Source organism: Dendrobates tinctorius, unplaced genomic scaffold (assembly GCF_039654945.1).
Source record: "Dendrobates tinctorius isolate UK_male_01 unplaced genomic scaffold, ASM3965494v1 ptg000158l, whole genome shotgun sequence".
Lineage (NCBI taxonomy): Eukaryota > Metazoa > Chordata > Amphibia > Anura > Dendrobatidae > Dendrobates > Dendrobates tinctorius.
The window spans coordinates 41,195,546-41,221,953 of record NW_027361825.1 but is presented as its reverse complement, the minus strand read 5'-3'; the positions used below and the strand labels follow the sequence as shown (position 1 = coordinate 41,221,953).

At 43.8% G+C, this 26,408-nt stretch overlaps 1 protein-coding gene across 3 annotated transcripts in view; it reads left to right on the top strand.

The window, feature by feature from the left end:
* Positions 1–26,408, top strand: part of DMPK (DM1 protein kinase) — an 83,927-nt gene that overhangs the window by 6,537 nt on the left and 50,982 nt on the right. For all 3 annotated transcript variants that reach the window (XM_073549351.1, XM_073549352.1, XM_073549350.1), the window contains exon 2: positions 1,493–1,584. In XM_073549351.1, coding sequence (XP_073405452.1) covers positions 1,493–1,584 — 92 coding nt within the window. The remainder of the gene's footprint in view (positions 1–1,492; positions 1,585–26,408) is intronic.

Here is a 26,408-nt window from a genome sequence, read left to right as displayed (position 1 = left end):
AAGCTTAAAAATAGTTTCACCCAACAAATTAATGTTTTGCTCATTTTTAGGGTGATTGTTAGCCGGTTTACACTGACTAAATATCGGACCCTATAGGCTAAACAGATCATATTTACCATAATGGATAAAGCGCCATCAACTGGAATATATGACGGAAATTGCTGTGAATGAAGTTGGAAGTATTTCCTCTTCTGCTTCTTCCCTCTGTCCAGATTTATTTTTCCTTTTATATCTCATTTTTTGGATTGAACAATTGAACTTTGGTTCTGAAAGGCTCGTGGTTAACACTTTCCATGGCCTGCAAGCCTGACTGATTAGAAGATTTTATGGTCCTGGTGGAGGAATTGGATGTGCCTCTTACCATAAGGGCTCGCTCACATGACCCTATTCTCAGTCCGAGTGCTGCCCATGAAAAAAACGGACAGCGCTCGGACCAATGTTATCCAATAGGGCAGTGCAGGTGATCTTTTTTTTTTCACTGACCATGCACTAGTTTCTTCCATAAATTCAAGTCTGGGTGCGAGAAGAAAGCCAAATGCCGTATGACGCCACAGTCTAACATCCTATTTTTACGGATACATTGCAATTCTGTAATGTAGAAAGGTGCAAATAGTCCTGTAAATGATTAATAGCTGCGGCTGTGAAAAAGCGGATTGTGTATGGACAGCACACAGACGAGAAGTGACAAAAAATCCCACTTTTTTTAACGAAACTCTGTACGATTTTTTTTATACCATAACTAAGGCATAAAAATAGTTTGATTTTTCATCTGTACTATCATCCATTTTTATGCATCAGCAGGTCTTAACATTTACAGGACTAAATACAACAGTCCAAACCATAGCCGGCGCTCACATCGTCTTAAAAGAATCGCTTTATTGATCCAGTAATATAAAAGGCACAAAAAATGGTTTAACACAACCTCCCGGAAATAAAAGAGGCAGAAAAGAAATATGGTAAGACAACGTGTTTCAGACCTGCATGGTCCTCTGTCAAGTCGTGTAGGTTTGAAACCTGTTGCCTGAGATTTTTCTTTTCTGCCTTTTTCATTATTGTGGGGTTGTATTCAATGATTTTTTGTGCCTTTTATACTACTGCATCAATAAAGCGATTCTATGGGTTGGACTGTTGCTGTCATTGGAGTATTTTGCCATGCACCCGGACAGATGAGCCGATTGCTCCTTTTTTATAAGACTGAATACGGTTTTGTAAGTTATAGAATTACTATGCGTCCATCATAATTGGATGTTGGATGGTTGATCCGTATTTTTTTTATTTTTTTAAGCAATATGTAGCCTAACAGGTTTCCTTGACATCTGTTAGGAGGCCGCATTGTTTTCCGTGGCCACAAGTATTCTGTATAGTTAATGTTATCTCTGTCTGTTTCATCATGGTGACTAAATGCAGACACTTACAACCTATCCCATTATACCCTATGTGAGAGATGCTGAGCCTTATCAGCCATATAACGTGCACCTTTCTTGTTTGGTAGCCGAGCCATTAGTCCAGAACATTCGGGAGCAGAGGATGAAGAGGAGTGACTTCGACATCATTAAAGTGATTGGAAGGGGAGCGTTCAGTGAGGTAAGGGCTGCACTTCATATACAAGTAGGTCTCTGTATAATGACTAATCCGTGTCTAATATTTACCGCTGGCATTTAAAGAATGTTCTAGAAAAAACACTGTAGATGTCCGCATTAACCAGGGTCAAAAGTGACACGTTTTTGCATCCATTATATTTATTTTGCTATTTGTTTCTTTTTTGTTGTAGTTCTTTTTATTTAGTGCTTTTTCTTTTTTTACTTTTTCCACTTTTTTATTATTATTTTTTTTTTGAATTTCATTTGATGCACTAATCGGTAAAAATAAAGACTTTGAATTGCATCTTCTATAACAAGTCTGATCAATTCAGATTAAAAATTCCATTTCGAGAGGTTTCCTAATTATAGCTGTTCGGTAGAACAATGGGGGACAATTGTAGGACCACCATTTGAGATATCAAGAGTGATGTCATGCAGATTTCTACACATTAGATGCCCGGACTGATGCATTGACTCGTGGCTGACCCCCTATCACTGCATAACGGGCATTTCAGGTTATGGTGAGAACTCCAGAGGGAGCTTTTATAACAGATATTTCATTTGTAACGCAGAAAAAGGGTATAACAAAGGTATATGTGGTCTGTAATTTAAGGTAGTTATCCCCTTTGGACTATTGATGTGTTCCCTAAACAAATAATTCAGTAGTTAGCTGTAATCTGTGGGAAACTTGGTAGTGCCTCCACAGGAAGAACGAGGCATTGCATATACTGTATGGAGAAAAGTATTGGGATTTTCATTTAGTCCCATTGCAACAAGGGTATAACATCTCTCAACCTCCGGTGTATAATATCAGCACGCCGTCTGCCTTTAGTAACATTTGTGGTAATATGCTCACTGATACCAGCACGGTCCTGTAATAGGAGCCACCGGGGTAACAAGTCCGTTGAGGACAAGTCTCCATCCTAAATCTTACGCCATCACCTGTGAGTGATATTACTAAAACAAGGAAGGAATCGCAGCAACTCATTCACAAAGTGGAGACCCCATAATGTTACAGAGTGGGGGGCCAAGTGGTGAGGAGCAGAGCACAGAAAAGTCACCAACGCTCTGCTGACTTCACAACTGCAGAATCCAGACCTCCGCTGGTAATAACATCAGCACAAACACTGCGCCCCCACCAGGAGCTTCATGGCCGAGCAGCTACATACAGCCGTACATCACCAAGCACAATGCCGAGCATCGGAAGGAGTGGTGTAAAGCCACCACCACTGGACTCTAGAGTCTGTGCAGTGACAAATCACACTTCTCTGATGGAGGATTCTGGGTTTGGTGATTCCAGGAGAACATTACCCGCCTGACTGACTATAGTGCCAGCTGTGAAGTTTGGCATAGAAGGAGAGAGAGAAAGAAAGAGCGATTGATGAGATGATTGCCTTTAGTTAGGGGTTATGAACCGGGAAAATTATAGATCCTTTTCTCCAAGATGTCAGGATAGTTTTGTGAGACATGGACCATAAGCATTGATTGCCCAGGTCTGTCTTACAGGATTATTATAAGGAGTACGGCTTTTCTCGGCTTATTTTCACGGGTAGTAACATGGGTGACCATAGATGACTTAACAGGTCCATTGCAAAAGCTTCCTTACATACTTAAAGGGAACCTGTCACCCCCCAGGCGTTTTTAAGTAAAAGAGCCACCTTGTGCAGCACTAATGCTGCATTCTGTCAAGGTGGCTCTTTCACTTAGCATCCCTTCCACCGCAGAAATAATTGTTTTTAAAATTGGTCAAAAATACCTGAATTTTGACAGGGGGGCAGGTCTTTCCCCCTCTGATAGACGCCTCGCCTCCATAAGTCATTTCTTTCTTCAGTATTTGGCTCCGCCGCCTCAGCTTCTTTTGAAATCGTGGCGCCTGCGCTGTACTATATCTTCTTGGGCATGCGCAGTGGGGATTTCCACTTTTAACAAAATGGTCACACAAATCTTACAGCCGTGTAAAGTAACAAAGCCAGATGATACTCCCAATCTCCGGTTCCAGTGTCTGTCGACAGTGCACATCTCCCGTGCAGCCAATCACTGACATCAGCAGCTCATGCTAGCTATATCAGCAGCACCACTGAACTGGGTGATTGGCTGCAGCGGTGAGGAGTGCTGTAAACCTTTATCTAACAGCTCCTTCTAAAACACAAAGACTGAAGCAGCAATTTTGTCTATTGGACCTGGGGAGGGTGAGTTTATCCCCATTCACAATGTTGCTGGTTATCAATGGAAACAGTCAGCAAGCTTGCTGTGAGGGATAACTATAGCAGATTAGCAGAGTTCCTGTAATCCAATGCGGCTGTTCTTTATTTTCCTGCATCATTTTCCTATAAATACCAGGTGAGCAGATAAATGTTTTTTTAGAATGAAAATGCAGCTCTTAATCTTGCAGAATTATGAATGCAGCTCTGGGCTATAATACAGGCGGTAACTTGATGCTGCGAATGACTGCAAATAACAGCAATGTGTGAGTAATAATAATCACAATGTAGCCTGATATATGGGATTTGGTATAGGAGATGGAATGTTCCCGTTGCTCGGCACTGACTCATGATGTTCTTGTGATCGGGGATCATTGCTGTAAACAGAGGTCGGACTGAATTCTTATACTTGTATTTTGTCATCTGTTTTTACAAGATGACTTATTGCTTTCTTTGTTTCTAAGCCGCCCGTACACATTAGATAAACTTTGTCCCAATATTATTGTTTTGGCTGGATCGGTCTCCCATCTAATGTGTATGGCGTTGTCACCGATGGCAGATATTAGACGGAGGAAAGATCAGATGCAAAGAATATCAACCTTTATTCCCCTGGATTATAAGCTGACATGAGTGTCTGGAAGAAGCTTGTACCACTGAGACAGAGGCAGGAGGAGTATCATGAAGGAGGCAGGCCATACGTTTAAAGAGTAGACGTTGTTTTCATTTGTTTATTTTTCATAAATCAATAATACACATGAAAATAAGAAACTTTGGAATATATCCGATCAGAAAAATCTGCTTCTTTCTCCTCCAGGATTGATCATTAATTCTCAAACTTCTCAATTCATGGGGAAAGAAAGCTGTCTTCAGTGAATACAGATTTTCCCATTACTGGATTGGAGACGACAGTTGGTGCTCATGAAGTTCTATGGAGAACTGTATAATAAGAAGCTGGTCGGCACTCCGTGTGATTGTGGTGCACGTGGAGAGAAGCAGCAAGATCGAACACCAAGGAAATGAAATCACCACAATTAACACATAAAAAAAGCTAAACAAATATATATATATATATATATATACACACACACACATAAAAATGATACAAAAATTATGCAAAAAATATATAGAATAAATGGAACTCAATAACATAATAATTATCCTACCCAAATTCCAAACTGATCCATACATCAATTATTTAAAAAGTTTATCAGACATAATATATATTGTTAAAGATTACTGTACTTGTTTTTATTATGCATACCCATTTTCACATGTAACGCACCATGGAATAATAATAATAACATGATTCATTTTATAAGGATGTTAGAATTCTATCGATGGATGAAAAACAATCCTTTTATATGCATATTTGGAACAATATTGAGTGGAAAAACTGCCGTTTCAGGAGAACTAGCAGCAGAATGTCAGTGTCGGCCTCTAGCTCCTCCATTTGTTTCCATAGAATTTTAAAAGCACCAACTGTCATCTCCGATCTCAGTAATGAGAACATCTTCACTGAATACAGATTTTACTTGTGAATTGAGAGAGAATGAAGCAGATCTCTCTGATAAGATATATTACAAAGCTGCTTATTTTCATGTGTATTACTGATTTATTGGATAAAAATGAAAACGACGATTACGTTTTATACACATGAAAAATTAGGACTATTTCGATTTCTTGTACGTAAAAGACCAAAAACTTAGATAACTGTCTGCTGAAAACACATTCAGCTAACAAGATATCTCCTGGCCCTCCATATACACTCACTGGCCACTTTATTAGGTACACCTGTCCAACTGTGTGTTAAGACTTAATTTCTAATCTGCCAATCACATGGCGGCAACTCAGTGCATTTAGGCATGTAGACATGGTCAAGACAATCTCCTGCAGTTCAAACCGAGCATCAGTATGGGGAAGAAAGGTGATTTGAGTGCCTTTGAACGTGGCATGATTGTTGGTGCCAGAAGGGCTGGTCTGAGAATTTCAGAAACTGCTGATCTACTGGGATTTTCACGCACAACCATCTCTAGGGTTTACAGAGAATGGTCCGAAAAAGAAAAAAAATCCAGTGAGCGGCAGTTCTGTGGCCGGAAATGCCATGTTGATGCCAGAGGTCAGAGGAGAATGGGCAGACTGGTTCGAGCTGATAGAAAGGCAACAGTGACTCAAATTGCCACCCGTTACAACCAAGGTAGGCAGAAGAGCATCTCTGAACGCACAGTGCGTCGAACTTTGAGGCAGATGGGCTACAGCAGCAGAAGACCACACTGGGTACCACTCCTCTCAGCTAAGAACAGGAAACTGAGGCTACAATTTGCACAAGCTCATCGAAATTGGACAGTAGAAGATTGGAAAAACGTTGCCTGGTCTGATGAGTCTCGATTTCTGCTGCGACATTCGGATGGTAGGGTCAGAATTTGGCGTAAACAACATGAAAGCATGGATCCATCCTGCCTTGTATCAACGGTTCAGGCTGGTGGTGGTGGTGTCATGGTGTGGGGAATTTTTTCTTGGCACTCTTTGGGCCCCTTGGTACCAATTGAGCATCGTTGCAACGCCACAGCCTACCTGAGTATTGTTGCTGACCATGTCCATCCCTTTATGACCACAATGTACCCAACATCTGATGGCTACTTTCAGCAGGATAATGCGCCATGTCATAAAGCTCGAATCATCTCAGATTGGTTTCTTGAACATGACAATGAGTTCACTGTACTCAAATGGCCTCCTCAGTCACCAGATCTCAATCCAATAGAGCATCTTTGGGATGTGGTGGAACGGGAGATTCGCATCAGGGATGTGCAGCCGACAAATCTGCGCCAACTGTGTGATGCCATCATGTCAATATGGTCCAAAATCTCTGAGGAATGCTTCCAGCACCTTGTTGAATCTCTGCCACGAAGAATTGAGGCAGTTCTGAAGGCAATAGGGGGTCCAACCCGTTACTAGCATGGTGTACCTAATAAAGTGGCCAGTGAGTGTACATGCACAGTCAGTTCAGCTGAGCATGCATGTCTTTTGTATTTTGTATGGTTGCCTTCTGAAGCCTCTGTGTTGCGGTGTCTATTGCTGGCTGCAGAGGGAGTTACTGAGAATCAATCTTTTTCTTTTGAGCTGATGTAGCACCACAGAGTTCATGTGGTCATAAATCTGCTGGCAAGAGTTATAAATTATCATGCCAATACAAGCTCACTGAAGGATTCTCAGTTAACTCATTTTGCAGCCAGCAATTGCCTATGCATTTCAGAAGCTATAGAGAACAAACAGTGCAAAATGTATGATAAAACCAAGCTGCCAAAATTAATTTAAAAAAAATAAAATACATGTTGGGGTTGTCTCAGCTTATTAAATGGGAAGAATTTCGAAGTGCTTGTAATAAAAAGAAAATAACGTTGCAACTTATATCTTAATAAAAAGCCTCAAGAATGGAGGGATTTTTAATAATATAGTGTAAGTGCATGCTTCTTTGTCAAGATGACCGGCCACCACAGAGGAGGCAGGATTCCTAGGCAAGGATCTTGTGTTTGCCAGCTGTTTGCTATAAAGGCCTGCAAGTGCTGCTCTGAAGCTGGCGATCGTCGCCTCAGATGCAGAAGGCAGGGGAGCGATTTTAGATAGTAACCCTTTACGTAAAAAAAATGGCCATATCCTTCTACCAAAATTTAGTGCATGATGTGTTTTTTTTAACTGCATGATTTACATTTAATTCAGTAACCAAAAAGTACATGTTGAAACCATGTGATAGTGATCTCCTTATGAAGTCAGACATGGTAAGACAAGTCTTTACAAGGAATCGCTTAAATAGCCTTTATCTAATTTTATATGCTACGTTTGGCTTGGCACAAATGTAACAATATTAGTCAGCATGCATAATGTTAAAAAACAAGAACAACAAAACCCATTCCTGCTTGATTATGGTGCCATCTCCATAGGGTCCATATACTGTATGTTGTATTCACAAGCTGCAGATTTTCTACATGTGTTAATATTCTCTTAGAATAGACGTACATGGCAAACTCTGGCCCATGGGTCAAATATGGCCCGCAGTGTGGTTTTATTTGGCCACCGACACCAGAACCACCACCCCTATGTGGGGCTATTATTCTGTATGGATGACTGAGTGTTGCCCATAATACTGTATAGAGGACTATGTGGTGCCCATAATATTGTATCAAGGAGTATGTGGTGCCCATAATACTGTATGGAGGACTATGTGGTGCCCATAATACTGTATGGAGGACAATGTGGTGCCAATAATACTCTATGAGGGACTATGTGGTGCCCATAATACTGTGTGGAGGACTATGTGGTGCCAACAATACTGTATGGAGGACTATGCGGTGCCCATAATACTGTATGCAGGGCTACGTGGTGCCCATAATACTGTGTGGAGGACTATGTGGTGCCCATAATACTGTATGGAGGACTATGTGGTGCCAACAATACTGTATGGAGGACTATGCGGCGTCCATAATACTGTATGCAGGAATATGTGGTTCCCATAATACTGTATGGAGGACTATGTGGGTGTTCATAATACTGTATGGCAGACTATGTGGTGCCAGCAATACTGTATGGAGAACTATGCGGTGCCAATAATGCTGTATGGAGGACTATGTGGTGCCCATAATACTGTGTAGAGGACTGTGTGGTGCCAACAGTACTATATGGAGGACTATGCGGTGCCCATAATACTGTCATGATCCAGGTTGGATATGACAGAGATAAAGCACAGGTAACCATTTTTTTCTGTGCTTAGGTTTGGTTTTTTCCCCCGGTGGCCATTGGGATTATTGCACTGTGGTCTTTTGTTCTAGATTTGCCCCCCAGTGGTGGTGGGCATCATTGCACTTGGTTACTTTAGTTTTGTGCACGTAATTATAAAACAGGTGTGATTGCTCTATAAAAGAGTGTCAGGTGTGGTAATCACGGTTGGTGATAGTCCTCAGTTACAAGCAAGCCTGGGTGAAGGATGGAGCTGAAGGAGAGTCCCGGGCAGCTCAGTGAGAGTCCTGGAGTGGCAGCTATGGTGTCAGCAAGGAGTTCTTGCATGGCTTGGTGGAGTGGCAGCTATGGTGTAGAGCTGCATTCATGATGCTGGACTCGGTTGCTGGAATGCTGGACTCAAGATGCTGGACTCTTTTGCTGGAAAGCTGGACTCATATGCTGGACTCTGTTTCTGGACAGCTGCACGCAGGTGGTGGACTCTGTTTGCTCCAAGGCTGCACTATGGTGTTGGACCCGGTCAGAGGAAAAGATGCACGCAGGTGGTGGGCTCTGTTGCTGGGAGCATAGCAGCAGAGCAAAGCTAAGTGGTGTTTTCCTGTTTTGTCTCTTTTCCTTATGTGTGTTTTAGTGCAGTGGTGGGATTAGTTTCCGCACCGTCCACTTCACTAGTGAGGGTTTAGCTGCAGGGCGAGTCAGGGTTTTTAGGTTCCTGATCGTCGCCCGGTGCGGAACCGGCCTAGGGAACGTTAGGAGTGCAGAGACACTGACTCAGGGGAGTGCAGGAGGTCTCCACGTTCCCCGTTCCCTATCGCAGGGCCACCATTGTTATTGTTACCCAGGTTTTCCCTTTTATTGTTTAAATTCGCCTTCCTGGAGGCGGGGTTTCCAGACTTGCGTGTATTTCCGAAATTCGCCTGTTGGAGGCGGCGTATCCAGCTGCACGTTTTATTATTTAAATTCGCCCAACTGGAGGCGGTGTATCCAGGGTCAAGCGTGTCATCTAAATCCGCCCTGCTGGAGGTGCTTTGTCCAGCCACGTGCGACCGTGACAAATACTGTATGCAGGACTATGTTGTGCCCATAATACTGTGTATAGGACTATGTGGGGCCAATTATTCTGTATGGAGGACTTTGAGGGGCCCATTATACTGTATACTGGTTGGCTCTCGATTTGGTTCAAGATTTTCATTTTGGCCCTCTGTGTGTTTGAGTTTGACATCCCTGGAATAGACAAATCCTAACTCCAATGACATTTCTGATGTCAGTTTTAAAAAACTAACCAGATTGGTTCCCAATTACCTGCTGGACCTCTGTTGTACTTACTATGCAATTTCTAATGGTCACAGGGGAGATTTGCTGTGCATGAATGGCCAACTGTGGATAATCAAAAAAGAAAAAAAATTGAACAATCCCTTTAAACCTTTTTATTAGTGTTGTGCAAGATATGCAATTAACAATAATTCAGCAGCACTTTACAATTAGTAAAGTGCTGCATGCAGGCAATATTAGTGCTAAAACAATAAAATAATACTCACTGTTTGTCCATCCTGCCGATGTGTCCCTGCCGGTACCGTCACAGCCCGGTTAACCCCAGCAGATATCTGCAGCCAGTTGACTCTATTCATTGCTCCAGGTTGTGGTCTTCCAGTTGGGGAACAAGGGGATACGGTACCTACTGTCTGAGAATCGGGAAATCATGGCAAAATAATAATTTTTTTCTTTAACCAATTGTGGCAAAAAAAAAAATTGCATTGTGGCCAAAACATGTGAATGCCGCCTTAGGCTAGGGCCACACGACTGTATTTTCACTCATTCTAAAAAATCAGTCTGAAAATGGTAATCACGCTCTGATCAGAGTTTGAACAGAGAATGATCATCGTGATCTGATTTTCTCGGATGTGGAGAAGATGGAAAACAAATGTCTCCATTCTGCTAGTCTGTGGAAATCGCAGTGCACTCTGATGTCAAATGGGTCCGATTTTTTTCATGGACCCATAGAGTCACATGGCTAAGTGCGATGTGATTTACAGATTTGCTGAGGTTTCTTCTTCGGACAGATTCGGTTCAAGGAAAAAAATCATACATCTGCATGTCCCCATGGAATAACATTGGTCCGAGTGAGAGCCAATATTTTGTCTGTTGGCACTCACACCGAAGGCACAATTGTCTGCACGAGCCTGTAAATGAGCCGATTGGTAACAAGAGTTTTATGGAAGCCTGTTTGATAACAAGAGTTTTATGGGAGCCTGTTTGTCAATTATCAGCACATTTAAAAGGACTTTTGGTCACTGTCAAGGCTCTATCTTCCACTGTTTGCCATACTGAAATCCAAACATCAATCTGATCCTTTGGTGATCATGCCAAAATCAGATGATAGTGCCACAATTTTTGGGTTCAGATGATTACTGTCTAATGTGTATGGTTTTCCAATATAGTAAATTATCCACTATCTGCAAGATAATTTAGTGGCTACTAGGACTCCCAATGTTTTCATGAACAGGGCTAAGGAAATCAGGAACCGGACCCTGAAGAGCCTAGTCTTGAATGGAGGAGAGGTTCACCTGTCTGACCCCAGCTCCATTTATTCTCTATGGGACTGTCGGAAATAGCGGAGCGCTTCACTCGGCTGCGTGCACTTCTGTTCCATTCGTGACGAGGCTCCCAGCGTCAGTAACTTATCCTTTATCCTATGAATGTGGATAGGGTATAACTTGCTGTCTTTGGGAATAACCTTGGCTTATTCATTACATATTTCCATCCTCTCCCAGAGGAAGCGGTCCTAATGTGGGTGCTTCAAATAGCTCGGAAATGCAGCATACCAAACATTACAGTGTCATTGCCAGCGCTGCTTGTTGGCTCCAAAAATGTCACATTTTATTTGTTAATTTATTGTCTGCCATGATGTCAAATTGTATTTTCGGTAAGCAATAAAATTATATAAGGGGCAGCCATGCTTTACACATTAACTATTATGAGTCAGTAGGACATAATGATATGGGTTAGTAAAGTTGGAAAGAGTTAGTTGTAAGAGAAAGTTAAAGAGCCTTTGTAATATTTTAAAGGTAAATCCTTGTAATAGTTTAAATTTCTAAGGATTCATTGTACTAGGTGGCAAAAACATGCAAAAAAATGGCCAATTATATAATCTAAAGTCCTCAATTTTAGTTCCCATAGTAGTCCCCTCCAGTAGAGTCATACAGCCCCTTTCCTATTGTCCTTCAGTGCATGCCGTAGGGTTTATCAGCTTTACACAACAACCCTATTCAAGTATGCAGCACATTATCCAGAGACATAACTTAATATGGCATATTAGTGCATATGGGTGTCTTAAAGGAGACCATTCTCCATGAGTTAGGCTGGTGTCACCTATCTGTGAAGACCTGAGCCAAATTGAGCTAACCATAAATAAAACCGTTAGCTCAGGTTGGGAAACCTGGCGGTCTGAACACATCTTTAAATCCGAGCACAGTCCGGCTTTACCAATGTATGAACCTAGCCTTAGAATGAAGGCCCCTTCGAAGAGAGTAGCTCCTGCTCTCGTAGATACAAGTCATGCTTGTGTAATCTTAATGTAGTAATCTCTGAACACCCTGTGGCATGTCCTCTAGAGCTACACATCCTACGGGTGTCATCCCACTTTAAAGGGGTAATCCGGCGGGTGATATGACCTAACCAACTTGTCGCGATATGTTTATGATCCACTGGCACTCTGCACGTGTGGGATCATAACATCACGTGAGATGTATTGAAGGGTGCCGAATGACTCCTGTATGAAGTATATGAATTCTAGGCGAGTTGTGTTCACTAATTGCAGATATGGCTGCATCGTTATGTAAGGTTCTAGCAGGAACGCGGGATGCAGTGACGAGCAGGAGGCAGAGCAAGAGTTAGCGGGTTGTTTATAAAGCGGTATTATAATAGTAAATACTCCACGCAGGGAGAGAGTGAGTGCATATAGGTGCTCAAAACGTATACAATTATAGGATAGTGTAGGTTCAAATAGCGGGTTAATTTATCAGTCTGTGGTTCCTGGACGGAGGAGGCTGGAAAATCCCACGATGGCGCCGTAGGTGACACGTGAAGACCCTGAACTGATCCCAGAGAAAGGTGAAGCACTGTTTCTTTACGGTAGAAATGTATCCTGGCCTTCCCATGCGTAGTCTTGTCGTCCTGGAGCAAGGAACTGCTCGAGGGGGTGTCTGCTGCACTGCGATTGGTGAACGAAGTCCCGGATTAGAGGCCGTTGCCACGCTACCTGCTTCAGCGTGTAATCGCGGGCCAGCAGCAGTCTGCAGTACAGACCGGTTTGTCTTAGGCCTGGATCACACTTCCGTTTTTTAAAATCCGTCCAAATCCGTCGTTTTCCGTTAAAAAACGGATCCGCCATTTTTTTGGAGGATCCGTTTTTTCCCATAGACTTCCATTAGCGGTTACCGCGGATCCGTCAAAAAAACGGATCCGTTTGCATCCGTTTGCGGTAAAACGGAAGCGGATCCGTTTTTTCACACAAACGAATGCAAAAAACGGATGGCGGATGCCAAAAAACGGATGTGTGAAACAGGCCTTAGTGACGTCAGAGACAAGAGGAATAAAGGTTTCTGAGGGTACACAGTCTGTATGTGCAGGGGATGAGCGAGTGTAAAGCGGGCCTGCGGAGAGGGAATCAACCTTCTCCTGTAACACATGTTGTCTTCCCGCCAAAAGCCCCGTCCTGGCATGCCCCGTCCCATTTATCTCTGACCCGCCCCCTCCAATCAGGTGCAAAGGTCTCTTCTAGTTAGAAAGTGCTTCCCCCGACAACAATGGTGACAGCCCCGACAGTTCCGGCCCTGACACGAGAGAGATACCACTAGCCCAGTCCATCTCCCTACAGTTATACAGCTCCTTATCACTGAGTGGAGGACATGTTATGACACAATTGAAAACTAGTGAAGACTTGTGAGACTGGTGGGTACAGACTCTGCAGAGACTTATTTTTCCCCACATGGAATGAAGGTCCTTGTAGAAAATTGCTCATGTGAGTTGGCTTATTGTCTGTTCTGCACATAGACAGGTCATGGATTGAAATAATGCTCTACTGAATTGGCCCTTACAGGATATGACATCCCAGACAAGTGAACAATTTGTTCCGGAGCAATCATGCATCGCCAGACTGTTGCACTTTCTCAAGTTGATAAATCGATAGGGTAGAAGAAGGAATGACTGAGCGAGACTCTGCTCTTTTGAAAGTACTAATCCGATTAACAGCTCTTGAGACCTCTCACTACGTGTCACTAATCAGACATTTTCATCACCTGTTTAGGACATAGGACACCAATACTATTATTCCAGAAGAAAAAGGCTACGTCAACCTAATCTCACGACAGAGCTGTTCAAAAAAATCACTCCCGATCTACAATTGAGCTTCTACATGGAGTCCGCCAAGGATGTGGTCTATCATAAGCCATTTCCAAAAAGAGAGGGTCACAACCTATTCTCAGCCACTTTAAAACCTTGCTTTTTTTTCGTTCCCTTCTTCTAACTTTTTTATTTTTCCATAAGAGGACTTGTTTTAGCCAGGCGAGTTGCAGTTCTGAATGGCACCATTCATTTTAACATTCAGAGCAATGGAAAAAGGGGAAAAGAAATTCCAAGTGCAGTGAAACTGTGATAAAATTGTAACTCCACCATATTTTTTAGGTTTGCTATTACTTAAATTGATTTTTTTTTCTTTAAGTGGAGGAAAAAAAATTCAGAATCTTGTAAAAAAAAAATGTTTAGATTTGTGTCGCCCTTTTCTGAGAGCCATATCATTTTAATTTTTCTGTCAATGGAGCTGTTTGAGGACTTTTTTGTTGTTTACATGGAAAGCTGACGGTTTTATTATTACCAATTTGGGGAACATATGACAGTATGATCATTTAAGGAAGGAGTGATTGCCCGACAAATCCACAATTCTGGCATTTTGATTTTTCTTCTCATTATTACATTTATCGATTGGGTTAATTCATTTTATATTTTGATAGACCGGACTTTTATGAGCATGGCAATGCCAAATATGTTTTTATTTATTTATCTTTATTGGGGTGATTTTGAATTCTTACAATTTGTTTTAATTTTTTTAATCGTTTTTTTTTTTACTCTTATTTTTACGTTTTCTTAGGGGACCTGAACCTGTGATTGTCTCTTTGCTTATACTATATACTGCAGTATATGTGAAAATCTTGGTCTACTCAGCTTCTTAGGAGCGAGCTTTACCAAGATGGTAGTGATGGGTGCAGGTTCCTGGCTGCATTGGTGCCTTGCGATAGAGTTATGGGGAGTTACTGGGGGGGGCTAATGGGAGCCGATGTGAGCGAGCACTGGTACATGTTCCATTTAAACTATGATGATGATTAAATGGTTAATGGTAGTGATCAGAGCTCACTGTGGGACACAGATGTCGGCTATGTAATATTGCCAACATCTACCTTGTGTGGAGAGAGCTTAGCTCCTGAGCATACAACTCTGCACGCCGTCACCCCTACAGTCATGTACATGTATGTGATACTATATTAAGGGGGTTTAGCCAAAGCACACTAAAGTCACCTAGCGACCAATCAGAGCTCTGCTTTCATTTTTCCAAACCAGTTTAAAAATGAAAGCTGAGCTCTGATAGGTTGCTGTGTGTGGCCAAGATTAATGAGGCCCAGTAATTGTGTCACTGTCAGGACTCTAATGTCAGGATCCTGTCAGCGTCGGCAAACTGCCACGCAGAGCAGAGTGACTTACCCCCACTATTGGAGAGCGTGGGGTCCAATACTGTAGTGATGGTTCAAGCAGACAGGACCTGCGGCACTGAAAATAGTAAGGAGTCCCGGGACCTACGATCATGTGACTGCAGGGGGCGGGGCTTAGCGTCCTACTGCTGCAGATGATGTAATGTACCTACTGCAGGGAAACTGTAGTAGAGGAGCGGAAAACGCAGGTCAGACAAGCGAGGGTTTGTACACGGAGAGGGCTGTGCGGTACCAGAGAGACGAGCAGAGAATAGTCAAGTCACAGGCAGAGGGTCATACAGAGAGAGGTAGCGCAGTACAAGAGGGACAGGCAGAACTCATAACAGGGACAGAACCGGATCAAAACCAAACAAGCAAGCAAGTTATCAGGCACAAGGCACAGGTACGCACGAGTGTTATGAATGAGTCACCGTAGGAGGCAAAAACATAAATACTAGCTAAGTCAAGAAAACCAGAGAAGTTGGCAGCTATCGGATTGCAGACCCCTGAACCTAACAACAACAACAAGCAGTAGCCGTGGGGGGTTCCTATGGTGCCCTAAACCCCTCAATCACAGCCGGAGAACTACATAGCCTAAAGACAGAAAGGGAAATCTAAACTGCCCCAGAGCAGACCCCAAAGCAATAGGCAGCCCCCAACATATAATGACGGTTGAAGCAACATGAAAAAACACTCACACAGATAGAAAGATAGGCTGAGCAAATGATGGGGCCCAAGCTAACTAAATAGGACAGAATAGAAAAGCTGCTGTCTGCAATCCGCCAAAACCCTCTCAAAAACAAGAGCCAACAGACTGATAGGGAAAAAAAGCCCTGAAGACGCTAGGCTTCAAAAAGATTATATCAGTACTCAGGTATTATCTGAAGACAGAGCAAAAAGGAATTCAGCTCACCCAGCAGGGAAAGGCAGAAATCCAGAAAAACAAGGCAAAACAAAACCAAAACACAAATGCAAAAAGTAGAGCAGAAAACTTAGCTTTTGAGGAGCAGGAAGCAGACTGGTCTCCAAGAATCCCTCAGAGTAATCACCCGCAAGGCAGAAGGGCGTCGGCTGCCTTATATCCAGTCAGCAATCCCAGTCACCCAGTCATCATCATTCTGCTCAGGTGCTTTGTAATCAGCCTCACTACCTTCCTTCACCAGAAGAGGGAGTTCATCAGACCTCAATGGTGAAGGGGAAAATGAACTCACAACACACGAGGTCAACTAACTCAGCCGAGGGCAGGAGTATAACTGACACCGGACCTAGGTCAAGTGAGCATTAAATATCTGCCCTCTGCCAGAGAGAGGCAGAAACAATTAACCCCTGTCTGACCAGGACGGGCCAAAGACAAACCCCATCCTGGATCATGACAGTCATATTTCTAAAGCTTCCCAGTTTATGCCATCCCTACCTAGAACTATGAATTATGACAGTTCTATTTTAGTCCCTAATAGCAATTATGCAAATGGCTAAGACTTTGTTGGGGCGACTGGGTAAAACATTGACTTTTATTGTTACTTTTTGAATATAGAATTCAGAAGTTAATGACCCATCTATTATTTACTTGCATATTTTTTCTTGGAGACATGAACTTTTTTTTTAAATTGACCTTTATCATTGACAGATTTTTTTTTCTTGTTATCTTAGTCAATATGTTTAGCTCTTGAGCTCCAATCCAAAAAATAAAAATTTCCACCTACCAGGCACCAGCTTTGCCTTGTGCTAGAATGATGTCACCACAATTACATTACACTAAGTAGTAGCTGCATAGTATATACAGCGGATGAAATAAGAATTGAACACGTCACCAATTTTCTAAGTAAGTATACTTCTGAAGGTGCTATTGACTTGAAATTCTCACTAGACGTCGGTAACCAACCATCCAATCCACACAGGCAAAGAAATCAAACCATAAATCTCCATGCATTAAGTTATGTGTATTAATGAGAAATGACACAGGGAAATAGTATTGAACACTCTTACGGAAATGTATTTAATACTTCACATAAAAGCCATAAGTTGGTGATGACCTCTTGTATGGAGAAACTAGTCTCAGGCATTGCTCAGGTGTGATTTCATCCCATTCTTCCACATAAACACTCTTCAAATCTTGAACTCTATGAACTCTGAGCTTTAGTTTCTTCCATAAATTTTCTATTGGATTCAGGTCAAGAAATTTGCTCGGCCAATCTAGCAGCTTCCTTTTCTTACCCTGAAATCGGTTGAGAGTTTCCTTGGCTGTGTGTTTGGGATCGTTGTTTTGCTGAAAAGTCCACCCTTGTTTCATCTTCATCATCCTGGTTGATGACAGAAGAATTTTTTCGATGTCTTGGTACATTTGTCCATTCATCCTTCCTCCAATTAAATGAAGTTTGCCAGTGCTGTATGCTGAAAAATAACGTCACACCATGATTTTCCCACCTTTAAACTTCACTGTTGGTAACCTGTTTTTGGGATAATATGCAGTGCCTTTTGGCCTCCAGACATAATGTGTATTATGGCATCCAAGAAATTAAATTTTGGTCTCATCCAACCAGACTATAATGTCTCAGTATTTAAATATTGCTGAGCAAACTTTAAATGTGCTTGAACATGCTTTTTGTTCAACAATGAAGTCTTGCTGGCTGAGCGTTCATAGAGGCAACAGAGTCTGAGTGCATTACTTATAGTTTTCTTTGAAACAATTGTACCTGCTTATTCCAGGTCTTTCTGTAGCTCACCACAGGTGGTCCTTGGCTCTTGGACAACTCTTATGATTTTCACTCTGTCTGAAATCTTGTGGGGAGCACCTGGTCATGACTGGGTTATGATGAAATGAAGTCCTTTCCACTTCTAGATTATGTCCCCAACACTGCTCACTGGAACCTTCTGCAATTTAGAAGTTCTTCTGTAACCAATGCCATCAGTATGTTTTGTAACAATAAGGTTGCAAATGTTTTGAGACAGCCCTCTGGTTTTATCCTTCCTGTGATGTTTCTTGTGTGGCATTTTGGTAATGAGACACTTTTTGTAAGTCATCAGTCGAACCAGCTGATATTATTTTTCACCAAGTGTCAGAATTGCTTTCTAATTACTGATAGATTTGAGCTAGTGTCATTGCACCTCTCTTTCTTCATAAGTTCAGGAAAGATATATATCTTTGTACCTTGTTAGCCAGTAGATAGAAAAATATTTAGAATCGAGAGTCCTTAGTAGTGATGGGCGTGCACTAAAATGCTCGGGTGCTCGTTGCTCGGGTCGAGCAAATTGGAATGCTCGGGTGCTCTACCCGAGCAACGAGCCCAATGTAAGTCTAAGGGAAACTCGAGCATTTTTCCAGAGGCCCCACTGGCGGTCTGCAGAGGGACTAGAAGTCCCAGAAATCGATGGGAACAGTGCTCAAATGACATGGGAACAGCATGGGGAAGACCCCAGGAAGCATTTCTGACTCCCAGGTCACTGCTGTGAACAATGTTGTCAGAGTCTTATGCCACTTTTACAGACTTACAATAAAACATCCAAAACGAAACCAAAATTGATTTTCCTGGGAAATATGTTAAGAAACATCCTTTCCAGGGTAATGACTTGTATATAAGGCAAAATAAATAACCAAAATCAAAAATGCTCCTCCACACCTTGGGCTATGTTCATACTGTACGTAGCGTTTTTGAACTTTAACATTGCTTTCAACCAAGACAAATGCATTCACTGGGAAATGTCATTTTAAAATTTTTCAACCTTATCTGGCCATGTGGTGTGTGACACATCATCAGCCACATTCTGTTTCATTTATGAAGGAGGGACTCTGAAAGTCACAAAGCCTATTTTTATAGGGCCATCAGGCGTCCTTTACTATTCTTAAAGGGCCAGCAGTCGGCCCTCACTATTCTAAGAGAGCCATCAGTTGGCTATGCTTTGTTGTTCCCATTATTAAACAGTGGGTCTCCTATACTGTTATTGCCTATGAAGTGAATGCAAGGGCTTCCCAAAATGAGGATGCACCCCTATACCCCTTTGACGAGAGGTACAAAAGGGCCTCATGAAAACAATGTTCCCATTATTATGAAGTGGGTCTCCCATACTGTCTGCCTAAGCAGTGAATGCAATGGCTGTCAAAAATTTGGATGCACCCCAATACCCCTTTGACGAGACGTACAGGAGGGCCTCATGAAAACAATGTTCCCATTATTAGGAAGTGAGTCTCCCATACTGTTTGCCTATGCAGTGAATGCAAGGGCTGTCAAAAATTTTGAGGCACGCCAATGCTCCTTTGAAGAGATGTAGAGGAAGCCCTCATGAAAAAATGTACCCATTATTAAGAAGTGGGTCTCCAATAGTGTTTTCCTATGCAGTGAATGCAATGGCTGCCAAAAATTTGGGTACCCAGGATCAAAACTGGGGGGGGGGTGCAAGCCATGGTTGTTCAGGTTGTAAAATTTTAGAATGAAAAAGGTGAAGGAACTTCTCCATACAGTATAATGAGCCCCATACCTGTATATACATCACCACAAGCCCCAGCCCACTAAGCCCAGCATCTGTATATACATCATCACCAGCTCCAGCTCACTAAGCCCAGCACCTGTATACATCATCGCCAGCCCACTGAGCCCAGCACCTGTATAAACATCATTACCAGCCCCAGCCCACTAAGCCCAGCATCTGTATATACATCATCACCAGCCCCAGCACACTAAGCCCAGCACCTGTATACATCACCAGCCCACTGAGCCCAGCACCTTTATACAAATCATTACCAGCCCCAGCCCACTAAGCCCAGCACCCGTATATACATCATCACCAGCCCCAGCCCACTGAGCCCCATACCTGTATATACATCATCAGCCCCAGTCCACTGAGCCCTGCCCCTGTATACATCATCACCAGCCCACTGAGACCAGCACCTGTATATACATCATCACCAGCCCACTGAGCCTAGCACCTGTATACACATCATTACCAGCCCCAGCCCTCTAAGCCCAGCACCTGTATACATCATCACCAGCCCCAACCCACTGAGTGCAGCACCTGTATATATATATATTATCATCAGCCCCAGCCCACTGAGCCCAGCCTCTGTATACATCATCACCAGCCCCAGCCCACTGAGCCCAGCATCTGTATATACATCATCACCAGCCCCAGCCCACTGAGCCCAGCACCTGTATACACATCATTACCAGCCCCAGTCCACTAAGCCCAGCACCTGTATATACACATCACCGGCCCCAGCCCACTGAGTCCAGCACCTGTATATACATCATCACCAGCCCACTAAGCCCAGCACCTGTATATACATCATCACCAGCCCCAGCCCACTGAGCCCAGCACCTGTATATACATCATCACCAGCCCCAGCCCACTGAGCCCCATACCTGTATATACAGTACATCATCCCCAGCCCACTAAGCCCAGCACCTGTATATACATCATCACCAGCCCCAGTCCACTGAGCCCAGCACCTGTATATACTGTATATCATCACCAGCCCCAGCCCACAGAGCCCAGCCCCTGTATACATCAGCCCAGCCACAGCCCACTAAGCCCAGCACCTGTATATATATCATCACTAGCTCACTGAGCCCAGCACCTGTATACACATCATTACCAGCCCCAACCCACTAAGCTCAGCATCTGTATATACATCATCACCAGCTCCAGCCCACTGAGCCCCATACCTGTATAAACATCATCAGCCCCAGTCCACTGAGCCCAGCCCCTGTATACATCATCACCAGCCCCAGCCAACTGAGCCTAGCACCTGTTTACACATCATTACCAGCCCCAGCCCACTAAGCCCAGCACCTGTATACATCATCACCAGCCCCAGCCCACTGAGCGCAGCACCTGTATATATATTATTATCAGCCCCAGCCCACTGAGCCCAGCATCATAACCAGCCCCAGCCCACTGAGCCCAGCACCTGCATATACATCATCACCAGCCCCAGCCCACTGAGCTCAGCACCTGTATACACATCATTACCAGCCCCAGCCCACTAAGCCCAGCACCTGTGTATACACATCACCAGCCCCAGCCCACTGAGCCCAGCACCTGTATATACATCATCACTAGCCCCAGCCCACTGAGCCCCATACCTGTATATACAGTACATCATCACCAGCCCCAGCCCACTAAGCCCAGCAACTGTATATACATCATCACCAGCCCCAGTCCACTGAGCCCAACACCTGTATATACTGTATATCATAACCAGCCCCAGCCCACTGAGCCCAGCCCCTCTATACATCAGCCCGGCCACAGCCCACTAAGCCCAGCACCTGTATATACATCATCACCAGCTCACTGAGCCCAGCACCTGTATACATAACATTACCAGCCCACTAAGCCCAGCATCACCTGTATATATCATCACCAGCCCCAGCCCACTGAGCCCAGCACCACCTGTATAAACATCATCACCAGGTCCAGCCCCAGCCCACTGAGCCCAGAACCTCCTGTATATATATCACCAGGTCCAGCCCCAGCCCACTGAGCCACCAGGTCCAGCCCCGGCCCACTGAGCCACCTGTATATACATCAGTGCAGCCACAGCCAGCCCCTGTATATACATCAGCCCAGCCACAACTAGCCCCCAACCCCTGTATATAAATCAGCTCAGTCAGCACCCAGCCCCTATATATACATCAGCCCAGCCAGCCCCCAGCCCCTGTATATACATCAGCCCAGTGACAGCCAGCCCCTGTATATACATCAGCCCAGCCACAGCCAGCCCCTGTATATACATCAGCCCAGCCACAGCCGGCCCCCAGCCCCTGTATATTCATCAGCCCCCAGCCCCTGTATACATCAGCCCAGTCACAGCCAGCCTGTTATGAATGGGTCACTGAGGAGAAAAACAAAACAAGCTAAGCACAGAAAACCAGAGAAGTTGGTAACTATGCAGATTGCAGATCCCTAATTTTACCACACAACTAGCAGTAGCCGTGGAGCGTGCCTACGATGTTCCTAGACGCCTCGTCACGGCCGGAGGACTACATAAGCCTAAAGCAAGAAAAGGGAAAACTAACTGCCCCAGAGCAGACCCCAAAGGAATAGATAGCCCCCACACATGTATTGACGGTGAAACAAGATGAAGGCACAAACACAGGCAGGAAAATAGGCTGAGCAAATGATGGGGCCCAAACTAACTAGACAGGAAAGGAAAGGCAAGTCACTGTCTGCAACCTGCAAAAAACCCTACAAAAATAATGTCCAACACTTCTGATAGCAAAAGTAACCCTGAAGTCACTAGACTTCTCCCACTATATCAGCACTCTGGAATATTCTGAGACAGAGCAAAAAGAGACCGAACTAGTAAGGGACAAAAAGCCAATTGGCAAAATACTGATAAATAAGAGTGGAAATTCAGCACAGCCCCCAGCCGGGGCTGGCAGACCACACAAAAAACTGAATAGACCAACAAAATCAAGTGTGAACATTAGCAGAAAAACTTAGCTTTAGATGACTGGAACAGAGCTGAAAACCAAGAGCTGACAAGCCAGAAGGAATCACCAGCAACTGAATAGGGCGTCGGCTGTCTTAAATCTAATCTGAGAATTCCGAGATCCAATCATCATCCCCATCCTCAGGTGGCAGATCTCCACCGATCAAACCAGCCACACCACCTCCCGACACCACCAGAGGGAGTTCAGAAGGGGAACCCGAGAATGAACTCGCAACACAGCCCCTGTATATACATCAGCCCAGCCAGCCCCCAGCCCCTCTATATACATCAGCCCAGAAATTACAGAAAACTGATGGCACATCAAGTACTAGTCTGAATAGGTGCATACCAAAACAGCTTACAATATCAAAATGAGGAAATGGTTGCACTCAATTGCGTTAAGGCATATCAATGTGAAATACAAGAAGTGTGAATACCGTAATGGCTTTTGAAATTTAGGAATAACACATGAGATACTTAGCACAAAATTTGGCTAAAAAATATGAGCCCATTCACCAACGTCAAGGTGATCTCATTGAATGGGTCCCTGACTTGACTGCCTAATGTGAACACTTACCTATGGCTAATAACTTGGTAAAGCCTGTATTTATAGGAAGGTCGGAACCAAATGTGATTGGATGGAATTAAAATCAAAGCATGGTGAAGGGCGGAGTGCTCAGTCAGAAAGTTAGCATACAAATTACAGAAAACTGACGGCACATCAAGAACTAGTCTGAATAGGTGCATACCAAATAACAGCTTACATATCAAAATGAGAAAATGGCTGCACTCAATTGCATTAAGGCATATCAATGTGAAATACGTCAGCCCAGACACAGCCAGCCCCTGTATATACATCAGCCCAGCCAGCTCCCGGCCGCTGTATACATCAGCCCATCCACAGCCGGCCCCCAGCCCCTGTATATTCATCAGCCCCCAGCCCCTGTATACATCAGCCCAGTCACAGCCAGCCTGTTATGAATGGGTCACTGAGGAGAAAAACAAAACAAGCTAAGCACAGAAAACCAGAGAAGTTGGTAACTATGCAGATTGCAGATCCCTAATTTTACCACACAACTAGCAGTAGCCGTGGAGCGTGCCTACGATGTTCCTAGACGCCTCGTCACGGCCGGAGGACTACATAAGCCTAAAGCAAGAAAAGGGAAAACTAACTGCCCCAGAGCAGACCCCAAAGGAATAGATAGCCCCCACACATGTATTGACGGTGAAACAAGATGAAGGCACAAACACAGGCAGGAAAATAGGCTGAGCAAATGATGGGGCCCAAACTAACTAGACAGGAAAGGAAAGGCAAGTCACTGTCTGCAACCTGCAAAAAACCCTACAAAAATAATGTCCAACACTTCTGATAGCAAAAGTAACCCTGAAGTCACTAGACTTCTCCCACTATATCAGCACTCTGGAATATTCTGAGACAGAGCAAAAAGAGACCGAACTAGTAAGGGACAAAAAGCCAATTGGCAAAATACTGATAAATAAGAGTGGAAATTCAGCACAGCCCCCAGCCGGGGCTGGCAGACCACACAAAAAACTGAATAGACCAACAAAATCAAGTGTGAACATTAGCAGAAAAACTTAGCTTTAGATGACTGGAACAGAGCTGAAAACCAAGAGCTGACAAGCCAGAAGGAATCACCAGCAACTGAATAGGGCGTCGGCTGTCTTAAATCTAATCTGAGAATTCCGAGATCCAATCATCATCCCCATCCTCAGGTGGCAGATCTCCACCGATCAAACCAGCCACACCACCTCCCGACACCACCAGAGGGAGTTCAGAAGGGGAACCCGAGAATGAACTCGCAACACAGCCCCTGTATATACTTCAGCCCAGCCAGCCCCCAGCCCCTCTATATACATCAGCCCAGAAATTACAGAAAACTGATGGCACATCAAGTACTAGTCTGAATAGGTGCATACCAAAACAGCTTACAATATCAAAATGAGGAAATGGTTGCACTCAATTGCGTTAAGGCATATCAATGTGAAATACAAGAAGTGTGAATACCGTAATGGCTTTTGAAATTTAGGAATAACACATGAGATACTTAGCACAAAATTTGGCTAAAAAATATGAGCCCATTCACCAACGTCAAGGTGATCTCATTGAATGGGTCCCTGACTTGACTGCCTAATGTGAACACTTACCTATGGCTAATAACTTGGTAAAGCCTGTATTTATAGGAAGGTCGGAACCAAATGTGATTGGATGGAATTAAAATCAAAGCATGGTGAAGGGCGGAGTGCTCAGTCAGAAAGTTAGCATACAAATTACAGAAAACTGACGGCACATCAAGAACTAGTCTGAATAGGTGCATACCAAATAACAGCTTACATATCAAAATGAGAAAATGGCTGCACTCAATTGCATTAAGGCATATCAATGTGAAATACGTCAGCCCAGACACAGCCAGCCCCTGTATATACATCAGCCCAGCCAGCTCCCGGCCGCTGTATACATCAGCCCATCCACAGCCGGCCCCCAGCCCCTGTATATTCATCAGCCCCCAGCCCCTGTATACATCAGCCCAGTCACAGCCAGCCTGTTATGAATGGGTCACTGAGGAGAAAAACAAAACAAGCTAAGCACAGAAAACCAGAGAAGTTGGTAACTATGCAGATTGCAGATCCCTAATTTTACCACACAACTAGCAGTAGCCGTGGAGCGTGCCTACGATGTTCCTAGACGCCTCGTCACGGCCGGAGGACTACATAAGCCTAAAGCAAGAAAAGGGAAAACTAACTGCCCCAGAGCAGACCCCAAAGGAATAGATAGCCCCCACACATGTATTGACGGTGAAACAAGATGAAGGCACAAACACAGGCAGGAAAATAGGCTGAGCAAATGATGGGGCCCAAACTAACTAGACAGGAAAGGAAAGGCAAGTCACTGTCTGCAACCTGCAAAAAACCCTACAAAAATAATGTCCAACACTTCTGATAGCAAAAGTAACCCTGAAGTCACTAGACTTCTCCCACTATATCAGCACTCTGGAATATTCTGAGACAGAGCAAAAAGAGACCGAACTAGTAAGGGACAAAAAGCCAATTGGCAAAATACTGATAAATAAGAGTGGAAATTCAGCACAGCCCCCAGCCGGGGCTGGCAGACCACACAAAAAACTGAATAGACCAACAAAATCAAGTGTGAACATTAGCAGAAAAACTTAGCTTTAGATGACTGGAACAGAGCTGAAAACCAAGAGCTGACAAGCCAGAAGGAATCACCAGCAACTGAATAGGGCGTCGGCTGTCTTAAATCTAATCTGAGAATCCCGAGATCCAATCATCATCCCCATCCTCAGGTGGCAGATCTCCACCGATCAAACCAGCCACACCACCTCCCGACACCACCAGAGGGAGTTCAGAAGGGGAACCCGAGAATGAACTCGCAACACAGCCCCTGTATATACATCAGCCCAGCCAGCCCCCAGCCCCTCTATATACATCAGCCCAGAAATTACAGAAAACTGATGGCACATCAAGTACTAGTCTGAATAGGTGCATACCAAAACAGCTTACAATATCAAAATGAGGAAATGGTTGCACTCAATTGCGTTAAGGCATATCAATGTGAAATACAAGAAGTGTGAATACCGTAATGGCTTTTGAAATTTAGGAATAACACATGAGATACTTAGCACAAAATTTGGCTAAAAAATATGAGCCCATTCACCAACGTCAAGGTGATCTCATTGAATGGGTCCCTGACTTG